We start from the raw sequence: 13,973 nt of genomic DNA, 5'->3' as shown, positions 1-13,973 counted from the left end.
GACCCTTCCACAACAGTCGATTCTAAATATATTTATCAGGGAATTTACACTATGGAAATAATCCTTCATCTTCCCAAAACTTCTCTCCGGGGATTTTCTTGTTTATTACTTAGCTGAATAAGACGTCTGGCTCCATGTTCATTTCTCAGAGTTTGTAAGGAAGAGGCCCTAGCAGTCTACTAGTGATTTATATCAAGGACAAACAAGCTTTCATACCTAACGCTAACTCCTAACTCCGTATGAACTGTTTGTAGGATTCAGGATAAAAAGTGGATGCTGGTATCTTGTCTATTTTGTAAAGAAAATAAGGTACTCTACTCAGTTTTGTCTCTTTCGTCAGTAACTTACTAAATGGCCCTGGGCAGGTATTTGGGTGTTTCCCCATCTGTTTAGAGGACAGAAGGTAGTAACTGACGATGCATAGTCTCTTCCAGTCCACACTGGATGGAGTCTGGGTTCCTCACCTTTTAGCTTATCTTTATGGTAGAGCCAGGTTAGGCCGAAGACAAAATCCCCAATAATGTTCTAGTATGTGCTCACTTTAAGGTTCTAAATCACCATGCACACAAACTCTGACTTAAAATGGTGCTTGGCCATGTACTGGAAATCTAAAGAGCATCATTATCAGGTTGGAAGGCAAGTTAACTTCTCTGGTTCCTTCTTTAAATAAAGTTTGTAAAATACAAGGTTTCCCTGTGGTTCCTTTGGTATCATCTGCTGTTTATACAGAAAGAATCCCACAACTTGGTTTTGAGATCTGCATCCTAAAACCAAAATAGCTCATGATACAGCCTCTAAGTCATCATTTATTGATTTTAGAGCACCCATCACATGAATGAGGTGCTTTACAATACAGTAAACATCACAACAGAACTCACATAGTTAAATACAATCAACAAATTACAGAACTAAAAAAAACTGGAATGAAGCAACATTATGTCAGATTTCAAAGATGCTGAGAAGTGGCAGTACAAAAAAGGTAATTCCACCAACTGGAGACCAGAGGGGCAAAGATACACAGGCACCACAACCCAAAGCGGGCAGATTTGTAGAGGGTGAGTGAGCATATAAAATTAAATTTCACAACCGAGAATGAAGGCCGTTAAAGATACGATAACACCCACATGATCACAGTACTAGTGGAATAACCTCACAAACATATTACCTTATAATGACAAGGATTTTAAACTCAAGAGGCCAAAAAGCCACTGAGATCATCTATCCCATATGAGCACAGACTGAAATCTATATGCCTCTAGAAGAATTTGGAATAAATTTAGGAAATGGCCAACAGTTCTACAATCCGTAAGATCTAGGGAGATGTTGGCACAAGTTTCGGGGGAAAATCCTTTTCCTAAAGCAGAGAAGAATCACCTCACACTGATGGTGAGGTGCTGGTGGAGCAAAAGCCACCTGGTTCAGTGTCATCTGAGTGTGGGTTTCCTATCAAACGTAGAGGCATTTAAATTTACATTATCAGATGAACACTGAGAAAGGCACAGATGACATCTCTGACAGAGGAAGGGAAGTTGTAACATCTACGTGGGCCTGTGTTTCAGTGTGTGGCACAGTCAGGGCACCAGGTGGAAAAGCACGTGAAGAGAGACGCACGCATTCCTGGCTCTCACTTCCACTCCCCGAGAGCTAGCCCTAAAAAAACCCACATGGTTTTATCAAAGGAACTGCATTAAAGTGGCACTTAAAGTTCAAAAATAGTTGTCCCTGAGTTACTAGGTCATTTGCTGCTTGCTGAAGAGTCAAATCCCAAGTTTCACCTCAATAGATTGCTAGCAGAATTACAGCAATAGGAGAGCAAAATTCGAACTCCATTTTGCCACAAGCAACCACCATGTGAACAATTTCTGACTTAAGAGTAAAAAGGGAGTGATCCCATCTCTTAAAAATTTTTTTTTAATTAGCCAGGCATGGTAGCACACACCTGTAGTCCTAGCTACTCAGGAGGCTGAGGCAGGAGGATCACTTGAGCCCAGTAGGTAAAAGCTGTAGTTAGCTATGATCGTTCTCACTGCACTCCAGCCTGAGTGACAGAGAGACCCAGTTTAAAAAAAAAAAAGTAAAAGGAATTGCATTCCAAGTCCCGTGGGGGTGTGCAGTGCTGCTATTTTGGGGCAACAATTTTTACAGAGTCTTTGAAAAACAGACCAAGTCACGAAGTTCTTAAAGAAAACTGGGTTCCAATGAATCAAACAATTTCCAGTCACAACACATTTACAAGTTTTATAAGGTTTGTATAATGTTTATGGGTTTTTACAATGCTTCAGAGTAGAGAACAGACAGGGATTTAGAAAAAAATCACTCTCTACTGTGACTACATCCTCAACCATTTTATTTCTGCTTAAAAAAGGACATACAGCGTTTGTAGAGGTCTGGGCTATTGGCAGGAGTTCTTTCACTCTTCTGCCAAAGCATTTCCCCAAACCCCACAGAGCAGAGATGCACGAATTCTCACTGATTCTCACAATCAAACACATGTCCCATCTGCTACCGTCTCGAGTTCTATCCCTTAGAAGCTGAAGACTACTTCCCACACACAACCTCACAACAAAAACATAAAGGAGCCCAGGGCCTGCCTTTAACACTGCACATGTTCATTTTACCACTCGCTGAAGCTGTTTTAGAAAACTGTATGATATGAAATATATTTCAGCTCAAACATTAATCAAATCCAAGTGTACTATGGTTAGTGACAGGATCTATACGTCAAATAGCAAAGCATTTACCCCTGTAATGCTTTTAGATTCACAGAAGAATCTAGATAGAACCAAATACATATACTGCCATGGCCATGTGATTTTCAAGTATTAAGTTTGTTTGCATAAGGAATCAACCTGAGAGTTTTCTAAACCACTTCTCTGGCATTCAGTATTATAGCCTTCATTCAATACAATAAAAGCCAACAACTTGACAATTATTGAAAAAAAATTATATTTTGGAAGAACTCACTACATAAGGTGACAGAATTCCAAAATCAAATTACATGAAAATATACATCGCAATTTCTTTGTACAATAGGTGAGAAAAATCTGCAGTAGAGAAGAATAGAGGCAAAGGCAGATGAAGGATGAAAGAGAAGGGTATGAGAGTAAATAGCATTTGGAACAGCAAACCCAGAGGTGAAGTGGAAAGCCTGTAGCTGTGCATGCTTCATTTATCCAACCTTAATACTAGGCAACTGAAGGGGGGGAGTCAGATTTGCTATTGTTTGGGGAAATTTTCAGTAAGCTGAATTAAGAACTATCTGTTTTTAGTTCTCGGGGGTAATGACTGGGATCAAGAGCTCATAACAGCCAATAAATGTTATTGCTATATCCAATCCAAGAGGTGGGTGCAACCAGAATACAAAAAGGACAAAGCACCTAGTGATGACTCCTTCGAAGTCATCATTAAAAATCAAGTAATTGCTCATTAAGTATTTCAGTATTTGAACTAAATGATTTGAGAACATTCTGGTAGACAGAAGAGATAAAAGCAAAGGGGAGTGTGTCAAAACAAAGAAGATACAAAAGTTTAGTAAGTGAAAAGAGTTTAATGAAGCCTCAATGGTTTAAGGGAAATTAAATGGAAACTTTTAATCCTAATTGCTTTTCATCTGACATGCTTAAAAGAGTCCTTTTAAACTGATAAGAAACAATGAATAGGAAAGAAAACCTGCTAAAATCTTTTAGAATGTACACGATTCTTATTCTACTACAAGAAAGCATTATTTGGTACAAGGTGTATCTGTGGATGTGCATGAAAGTATATATATTATCCGGATCATGTTGTGCTATGTACAGGTCTTTACAATTCTTCCTGAAGGTTAAAACAGTTCATTAGAATTCAAAATGCGTAATCATCTGTGAGTTGGCACTTGTTAGGCTCTTGTCAGCACTGATAACTGGCATGTTTTATTGCAGCCCAGTTCCAGCCAGTGTTTGCCAACTTGTACAACAGAAGTCCAGCAATAGGTGGGTAGAGTGCAGGAAAAACAGTGCCATGTTTCTCAATTGGAGACCTACAACAAAACAAACAACATTATACAGTCAATTTATGAATATAAAAGAATTAACTGTTTGTTAGAAGGTTTTATTCATCTTAGATTTCTTTGACAACAAATCCCTATTTCATTCTGAGCTCACTTTGAAATTGTCTATTATGGTAGCTCACAAGCCATGTGGGGATATTTAATTTTAGATGTAAATTAATTGACATTAAATACAATTTACAATTTAGTTCCTCAGTCATGCTAATCACATCTCAAGTGCTCAACAGTCACACATGGCTAGTCACTGCAAGCTCAACAGCACAGCTGTATCTTTATCATCACAGAAAGTTCTATTGGACAGCACTGATTTGGATTTTTCAATAGTTCAAATGTCATTCAACTTATGTTAAATCTAGAATCCATAAGAGAAGATTTAAAAACCAAGTGGTTTGGAAATTTACAAACATTTGAGGATATTCAGAGAAACAACTTAAAATTGCCACACTTCCCAACTTGCTAAATTCTATCCAACTCACGATAGCTCCCTTCAAACCCATTTTCTCCACAAAGCCTCCCACAAAAGACCCTCCTTCCCAATTACAGTTTGTAATTGTTTTGAATCTGTTGGCCTCATATCATCAAATTAGACTATAAGTCAAGAACACATCTACATCAAAAGCAGTACCATGTCATCCGGTTTTTATGTGCCAAGCAGCATGCTAAGTGCTTTACCAACTCAGTTTCCGAACGCACGCATCATATGAAGGAGTCGACCCTATAAAGGTGAGACAACTTCACATAGCTAATAAATGGCTGAATTTCCTGTGTGAAGTCAGAAAAACACTAGGTTGAAGTTTTTGTTATTTATTTAAGACAGGGTCCCACTCTGTCATTCACGCTGGAGTGCAGTGGCATGAACACGGCTCACTGCAGCCTCCAGCCTCAATCTTCAAGTGATACTCCCACCTCAGCCTCCCAAGTAGCTGGGACCACAGGTGCACACCACCATGCCCAGCTAATTTTTAAATTTTTCTGTAGAAACAGGGTCTCACCACGTCACCCAGGCTGGTCTTGAACTACTGGCTCAAGCAATGCTGCTGCCTCGGCCTCCCAAAGCACTAGGACTACAGGCACGTGCTGCTGCACCCAGCGGTTAAAGTTTTAGAAGTCTCATCTGACTATTAGACTTTTCAGAGTCTTGACTATATTAATATGTGCTTTGAAAGGGGGTGGGTGGGAGTGCCAAGGACAGCAGAAAAGGAAGCACCTATTAGGATTACATCTTTAAGTGTTCCAAGGAACTCAGAAACTGAATCTATTGCCACGCACAATTTTGGCCAAAAGAATTCAAACAGAAAATGACTAAGAAATCAAGGGATATAATTTTAAATTCCTCACAGAGAAGCCAAATGTACTTAAGAGTTATGGCAAATTTTAACTCACACCAGACATGTTCAAAATTCAGCATGCCTTCTAAAGCCCAAAATGAATTTATCAATCTTACAATCACTCAAATGCAACTATACCAAAAGCTCTGTTGTAGAGAGGAAGCAAGCTGTTTAGACGACCTCCCTACAAGCTCCTGAGAGGTTGAACCACTACTAAATGTCTTTCCAAAAGACATGCATACCAATCAATGTAAATGGCCCTTAGCAAAGCATGCAATGTACTACATAACAAATATATCACCTTCACCAGAGTCAGGTCCTATCATCTGCACATAGATACACATACGCACATACATATTTTTTATTAGAAAGTCGAAAGTCATACACTGAAACTCAAGAGATGGCCAGGCACAGTGGCTCCTGCCTGTAGTCCCCACACTTTGGGAGGCCAAGGTGGGAAGATTGTTAAGAGGCCAGGAGTTCGAGACCAGCGTGGGTAACAGGAGACCCTTGTCTCTGCAATAAATAATTAGCCAGGCAAGGTGGCACACACCTTACAGTCCCAGCTGCTCGAGAGGCTGAGGCAGGAGTATAACTTGAACCTAGGAGTTCAAGGCTGCAGTGAGATATGAGTGTACCACTGCACTGAAGCCTGCATGACTGCGAGAGTGAGACCTTGTCTTGAAAGAAAGGAACAGAACGGGTGAGGGGAGGACGCCACTGCAGTCCAATCTACGAGACAGAGCAAGACTCCTGTCTTTTTAAAAAAAAAAGAAAGAAAGAAAGAAAGAAAAATCAACACCTAAAATCAGGTGACCTAGCCTTTTAATAACAAAGATCCAGTTTTAAATAATAGCATTACCTTCTTCAGCGGAGAAAAAAGAAAATCTATCCCTCTTCCCTTTGAATAAAAGTTATACTAAATTCTAAATAGGGACAAGGCCTCAGTACAGAAAAGGTAGGTTTTGTCATTCTTTTCTCTAAAAAGATAAATGTGAATTTTTCACACAGGAGATCAAAAGTAAAAAAAAAAAAAAAAAAAAAAAGATAATGTGAAAACTGAATTACCTGCATAATACTCCAAATAAATAGTGCTGATTTCAAACAGTCATTTACATTTTTTTATAAGCATTTCCACTTTGTAGAATTTATGTTTCAATATTAATTGAAATTATATCAATTCCATCTGTCATTTGCCTCAAAGTTTCTCATAATTATTCCTGCTTTTTTAACCTAAAAATCTGGAGCTGGTTTACCTCCAAAGAACTTGAGTGTCTTTGCCAGGCCCGCTGGTTCACACCTGTAATCCCAGCACTTTGGGAGGCCGAGGCACGCAGATCACACAGTCAGGAGTTCGAGACCAGCCTGACTGACATGATGAAACCCCGCCTCTACTAAAAAAAAAAAAAATTAGCCGGGCGTGGTAATGCGCACCTGTAATTCCAGCTACTCAGGAGGCTGAGGCAGAAGAATCCATCGCTTGAACCCAGGAGGTAGAGGTTGCAGTGAGCTGAGATCACGCCACTGTACTCCAGCCTGGGCAACAGAGTGAGACTACATCTCAAAAAAAAAAACTTGAATGTCTGGTTCCATTTATTAATATTTCTAAAACTAGAATCAAGTCCTTAATTTTCCATGTGGCTAGTAAATCTAATCTTTTAAAAAGATCTAAAAAAATATAAAACAGATCAGTGTGCTCTCAAATAGAAGCCACTTTTTGATGTTAATGACAAAAATAAAAGTAATTCTTCACTCACAGGCAAGTATTTCAATGATCTTCACCATGAGGAAAATAGCTAATATCAAGGAAGTTCTCCCCATTACCCTTCATACAAATGCTTTCAAAAGTTCCAAATCACCCTGCACAGCCACCCAGTGTACTCTTGCCCTGTCACCAATCAGCTGACTTTTTCCCCCAAACTGGGACAGTGCTGCTCCTCTTCTACCCTAAGACTGGAGCACTAACACCTACCTCCTTTCTGAGCTCTGTGTGACAACTCACTCTCCTAACTCTCCAACGTGTTACCGAGACAGCCTCCACTTCTTCCTCCTGTCCCCTCAATGTGCAGTCTCCAAGCTGCTGTCCTTGGCCCTGGTAAGTACCACTCTCTACGCCAAAAGGATCTGTATTCTCTACTCTGGAGACTTGCAATGTCACCAGCAACCCTACTTCTAACCTCTATCCTTACCACCCCAAATAGAGTCATGCTCTGCTTCTAATCCTACTGAAGCTTTTTTTTTTTTTCTTATTTTTGGAGACAGAGTTGCCCAGGCTGGAATGCAGTGGTGCAATCTCCGCTTGTGCAACCTCCGCCTGCCAGGTTCAAGTGATTCTTCTGCCTCAGCATCCCAAGTGGCTGGGATTACAGGCATGTGCCACCATGCCGGCTAATTTTTTTGGTATTTTTAGTAGAAAGGGGTTTCACCACATCGGTCTCAAACTTCCATCCACCCACCTCAGCCTCCCAAAGTGCTGGGATCACAGGCATGAGCCAGCACACCCGGCCGACTATACACTTTTCAAGTATTTGTAGTGAGTCTTCACTTACATCTATGACCTATCACATGACAGAAAACACAAAACATACTTATAAAGTGCATGGTGACAAAACCGGGAGAAAAGTCAGCCTTCAAGAACAGAGACAGGTGAGGCTGCTGACTATTCAGTCTACAAAGTTGGACTTGGGGAAACAGGTATCTTAAAAAAAAATTTTTTTTTTTTTGAGATGGAGTCTCATTCTGTCTCTCAGCTCACTGCCTTTGCCTCCTGCAGCCTCCGCCTCCTGGCTTCAAGCTATTCTCCTGCCTCGGCCTCCCAAGTAGCTGGAATTACAGGCGCATGTCACCACGCCCAGCTAAGTTTTTTATTTTTAGTGGAGATGTTGGTCAGGGTCTTGTACTCCTGACCTCAAGTGATCCGCCATGGCTTCCCAAAGTGCTGGGATTACAGGCGTGAGCCACCAGGCCCAGCCAGAATCTCATGTTTCAACAAAGTTTACGAATTACTGTTGGGCTGCATTCAAAGCTGTCCTGGGATACATGTGGCCTGCAGGCTGCAGGCTGGACAAGCTAAAATATTATACTCTGAATATCAGACAGTTGAGTGAATACAGACTCACTGTTAAAAGACATTCATTAGTGAAGTCATAGATTTTGGTGTGATATATTTTTAATCTGATTTTAAAATGATTACACTTTTAGTTCAACTCAAACTAATAACTGGTTTAGGTACTTACTGAGGCATTTCCTTCCTGAGCAAATAAAAAAAGATGGTGAAAATAGGAGTAATTCTTAGACTGCATGGTGTATCTGCTAGTAAAGGGAACGACCTCTGGTTATAACAAGGAGATCCAAAAGCACATCTAAATTTTTTCTGGAAACTAGAGATATCAAACACTAAAATAGTATAAATGGCGGACAGACTTTGGCTTTACTTCTGACTTGCACCTTTGCATTTGATACATTTAATCACAAAAATAACAAATTAAAATTAAGATAGTATTACACTAGTTCAGGGATAAACAAACCAACCACTGAAAAATAATGCCCAAAATAGATCAACGCCTACTGGTTGATGTGTTGGAAATATGATTTTATGACATAACGGGCACTGTATTCCAATAGTGAAAGGAAGTACTTGTCAATACGTGGTCAAGTCAACAGTTATACACCGGGGAGAAAAGCACAGGGAATGAGGTTCAACCTTTATCTCACATCACACACAAAAACCAATTTCAGTGGATTCAACACAAATATGAAAAGCAAAACAAGGGCCGGGCGCGGTGGCTCAAGCCTGTAATCCCAGCACTTTGGGAGGCCGAGGCGGGTGGATCACGAGGTCAAGAGATCGAGACCATCCTGGTCAACATGGTGAAACCCCGTCTCTACTAATACAAAAAAAAAAAAAAATTAGCTGGGCATGGTGGCGCGTGCCTGTAATCCCAGCTACTCAGGAGGCTGAGGCAGGAGAATTGCCTGAACCCAGGAGGCGGAGATTGCGGTGAGCCGAGATCGCGCCATTGCACTCCAGCCTGGGTATCAAGAGCGAAACTCCGTCTCCAAAAAAAAAAAAAAAAAAAAAAGAAAAGCAAAACAAAACAGATTTTTGGTGGTAAAAAAAAAGTAGGATTTCTAGCTAAGACATCAAAAGTAAAATCCATGAAAGACTAATCAATTCACCTGCATTAAAATTAAGAACCTCAGGCTAGGCACGGTGGCTCATGCCTATAATGCCAGTACTTTGGGAGGCTGAGGCACAAGAATTTCTTGAACCCAGGAGGTGGAGGTGGCAGTGAGCCGAGATTGCACCATTGCACTCTAGCCTAGGCAACAGAGCAAAACACTGTCTAAAAAAAATAAAAAAATAAGAACCTCAGTTTGTCCAAAGGATACCATAAAGAAAATAAAAGGACAAGTACACAAATTAACAAACTGAGAAAAATAGTCTTAAAACCTGAACACGAATTTCACAGAAGAAACCTCAATGGCCAAACACATGAAACAATATCCAATTTCATCAGTAACTAGGGTAATGCATATTAAGCCCACAATGACCCAACATTTTATAATATCCAGATCAAGATACACACACACACACACACACACACACACACACACGGGCACACGCACAATTGCACGTGAGATGGTCTCACTCTGTCACCCAGGTTGGAGTGCAATGATGCAATCTCAGCTCACTGCAACCTCCGCCTCTCAGGTTCAAGCAGTTCTCCCATCCGCCTCCTGAGTAGCTGGGACTACAGGAGTGCACCATTATGCCTTGGTATTTTTTTATTTTTTTGAGACAGAGTCTTGCTCTTACCCCAGGCTGGAGTGCAGTGGCCCGATCTCGGCTCACTGCAACCTCTGCCTCCTGGGTTTAAGCGATTCTCCTGTCTCAGCCTCCCAAGTAGCTGGGACTACAAGCGTGCACCACCATGCCCAGCTAATTTTTGTATTTTTAGTAGAGATGGGGTTTCACCATGTTGGCCAGGATGGTCTCGATCTCTTGACCTTGTGATCCACCCGCGTAGGCCTCCCAAAGTGCTGGGACTACAGGCGTGAGCCACTGCACCCATCCATGCCTTGGTAATTTTTATATTTTTTGGTAGAGACAGGGTTTCAACCATGTGGACCAGGCTGGTCTCAAACTCCTGACCTCAAGTGATCTGCCTGTCTCAGCTTCTCAAAATGCTGGGATTACAGGCATGAGCTACCATGCCAGGCCAGACCGATAGTCATTCAGATGTATGATAATCTCAAATGTTATTGAGTATATGAAGCAAAGGGAATCTTTCTTTTTTTTTTTTTTTTTTTTTTGAGACTGAATTTTGCTCTTGTTACCCAGGCTGGAGTGCAATGGCACGATCTCGGCTCACCGCAACCTCCGCCTCCTGGGTTCAGGCAATTCTTCTGCTCAGCCTCCTGAGTAGCTGGGATTACAGGCACGCGCCACCATGCCCAGCTAATTTTTTGTATTTTTTTTTTTTTTTTTTTTAAGTCAGAGTCTTGGTCTGTTGCCCAAGCTGGAGTGCAGTGGCATGATCTCAGCTCACTGCAACCTCCACCTCCTGGGTTCAAGTGATTCTCCAGCCTCAGCCTACCAAGTAGCTGGGATTACAGGCACCCACCATAGTGCCTGGCTAATTTTTATATTTTTTAATAGAGACAGGTTTTCACCATGTTGGCTATACTGGTCTCGAACTCCTGACCTCAGGTGATCCACCCACCTTGGCCTCCCAGAGTACTGTGATTACAGGCATGAGCCACTGAATTGGGCCAGGAATCTTTTTTTTTTTCCGAGACAGAGTTTCGCTCTTGTTCTTTTGAGAATGAGTCTCACTCTGTCTCCCAGGCTGGAGTACAGTGGCGTGATCTTAGCTCACTCCCAGGTTCAAGAGATTCTCCTGCCTCAGCATCCCAAGTAACTGGGACAACAGGCGCGCACCACCATGCCCAACTAATTTTTTATATTTATAGCAGAGACAGGGATTCACCATATTGGCCAGGCTGGTCTCGAACTCCTGAACTCGTGATCCGCCCACCTCAGCCTCCCAAGTGCTAGGATTACAGGCATGAGCCACCGCCCAACTGCAAAGGGAATCTTTATCCTTGCCAAAGGGACTACAAAAAGAAGGAACACTTTACAATTTAGCATTATCTAGTCAAAATGACATGCATGTGCCCTTAATTAAACAATTTCGCCCCTAGGTATATACCCTAGAGAACCTCTTATAGTACATACAAATCAGGAAACAAAGGATAGCCACCCTCTATAACAGACAAAGAAAAAAACACGCCTACAGCAATTCAGAAAATCACTGCAATGAGAATAAAGAGTAGAGAGGTAATTTACCTAATGAAATAGTACAGATAAAGTATACCTATTCGCAACAACACAGATCAATTTGAAGAATGCTGAGCAATAAAAGTAACAGAAGAATACATCCATTATCGTTCCACATATAAACAGTTCAAAATCATGCAATACATTGTTTCAAAATGCAAATTTGGTAAAATTATGAAGAAAAGCAATAGTAAACCCAGAATGAGGAAAAGGAGAAAGGGATAGAGGAAAGCAGTGGAGGGTAGGGGCATAAGGTAGTGGTAATGCTCGTATTCTTAAAATAGGTAGAGTCCATATAGGATGTACCATGAATTGTCATTCTTTACACACTATATTTCAGTTTCTCCCTCAACCCCCACAAATCAAGAGGTCTTTTACTGCATCATTTAATTATCACAGGCAGGTCTTAGGAATCATCTGGCATCTTGTTTCTGTAGCTTCACAACTCTTAGACCTTATTCACCAACCTGCGGGACTATTCCTTTTTCAGAGACATAGATACTAAATAAACATGTTCTGATACCCTTTTAACTATTGCAGCCTGCTGAATCAAAGCAGCTAAATTTGAAACAGCTCAGTGTTGTATCCTTTGGTGCTCTACACCTTCAGAGAAACTTCTATAGTAACAAACTATAGAAATGATCCTTGAAAGTATAGTCTTCATTTCAGTTTCCATCATTTCAATATTTATTTTTTTTAAAAAAAGAGACAAAATAACCCACATATGAGCAATTAATCTATATTATTTCCTCTTCTAAGGTGGATGGGCACCTTCCATCTCTGACTCTTTCTAGACCTAAGATAAAACTGTGGACACATGTTACACAGTAAAAGGGATGTTTTTACTACTGGCCCTGTCTCTAAAGACCAAGGAGATAGAAGACCAACTTTAAAGGAACAGGTAGAGGAGTCACGGTCTTGCCTATACCCTACATAATACAGTATATGAACATGTAAGAAACATTAGTGCCCAGAAGTGATCAGGATGGTAGATCAAAAAGTCAAACAGTCCGGGTGTGGTGACTGATGCCTGTAATCCCAACACTTTGGGAGGCCGAGGCAGGCAGATCACCTGAGGGTGGTTGGGAGTTCGAGACCAGCCTGACCAACATGGAGAAACCCCATCTCTACTAAAAAATGCAAAATTAACCAGCCTTGGTGATGCATGCCTGTAGTCCCGGCTACTCAGGAGGCTGAGGCAGGAGAATCACTTGAACCCAGGAGGCAGAGGTTGCAGTGAGCTGAGACAGTGCCATTGCACTGCAGCCTGAGGAATAAGAGTGAAACTCCGTCTCAAAAAAAAAAAAAAGTCAAACAAAGAAACTAAATGGAAATAAGAACCTTAACGTTAGAAACTTTACCATCAGTGAAAAGAAACAGACCACCAGCATACTAAACATATGAATGCAGAGTATCTAGTGAAAAACAGCTGGGTGTCTTAGGAGAAAAGCGAGCAGATTATACAGTAGTTTTGAGAACGAGCAGACTACTGGAAATGAAAATCAGGAAGGAAGGATAGCCATTAAAAATGAAGTCAATGAAAAAATGTAATTCAAATACCCAAATCACACAATTTCCAAAAACTAATATGATACTTACAAAAAACCAAAAGTATGATGTTTGAAAAAACTTACCCTGAAATAAGTGAAGTTACTAGCTGCTAAATAAATGTCACTCAAAAGCAGTCTCTTGGCTTTTTCTTACACAGCGGGCAACTTTTCTTTTAAATTCTCCATTTCTATCTTCCCTCCATTCTTTCTGTAATTAAAAAAGCAGTATCAAATGATTTCATGCAAACTCCTCTTTATAATCTCAAATATTTATTTAATTTGAAATGTAATCCCTTGGTGATTTGTACACCTCAAAAATGTAGAGTTGATAAGGTAGAAAACAGACATACTTTTGGAAGACATTGTCAGGATACACAGGCAGAAATCTCCTATGCAAATTACCTCTACATTAAAAATTATCTTTAAAAAAGGTCACAAAAGAACATTTACAGTTTTGTATTACACTGAAAAAGAAATCTAAAAATATACAAATAAGACATTCAGGCCAGGTGCAGTGGCTCACGCCTGTAATCCCAGCACTTTGGGAGGCCAAGGTGGGCGGATCATGAGGTCAGGAGTTTGAGACCAGCCTGATGAACATGGTGAGACTAAAAATACAAAAATTAGTCAGGCGTAGTGGCACACGCCTGTAATCCCAGCTACTCAGGAGGCTGAGGCAGGAGAACTGCTTAAACCAGGGAGGTGGA

At 40.8% G+C, this 13,973-nt stretch overlaps 1 protein-coding gene and 1 pseudogene across 1 annotated transcript in view; both read right to left on the bottom strand.

The window, feature by feature from the left end:
- Window positions 1–788: 788 nt before the first annotated feature.
- UBE2G1 (ubiquitin conjugating enzyme E2 G1) overlaps window positions 789–13,973 on the bottom strand; it is a 139,256-nt gene continuing 126,071 nt past the window's right edge. The window contains exons 7-8 of the mRNA XM_064377997.1: window positions 13,351–13,474; window positions 789–4,015 (exon numbers count right to left, since the gene is read on the bottom strand). Of these exons, the coding sequence (XP_064234067.1) occupies window positions 13,388–13,474 (87 nt within the window). The 3' untranslated portion in view covers window positions 789–4,015; window positions 13,351–13,387. The remainder of the gene's footprint in view (window positions 4,016–13,350; window positions 13,475–13,973) is intronic.
- LOC135275807 (small nucleolar RNA U3) lies at window positions 12,286–12,377 on the bottom strand (annotated as a pseudogene).

The sequence above is a fragment of the Aotus nancymaae genome, unplaced genomic scaffold, assembly GCF_030222135.1.
Source record: "Aotus nancymaae isolate 86718 unplaced genomic scaffold, 86718_ANA_hifiasm-v0.15.2.pri h1tg000018l, whole genome shotgun sequence".
Taxonomy (NCBI): Eukaryota; Metazoa; Chordata; class Mammalia; order Primates; family Aotidae; genus Aotus; species Aotus nancymaae.
The sequence above is the reverse complement of the archived record's forward strand: the minus strand, read 5'-3'. Positions and strand labels throughout refer to the sequence as shown.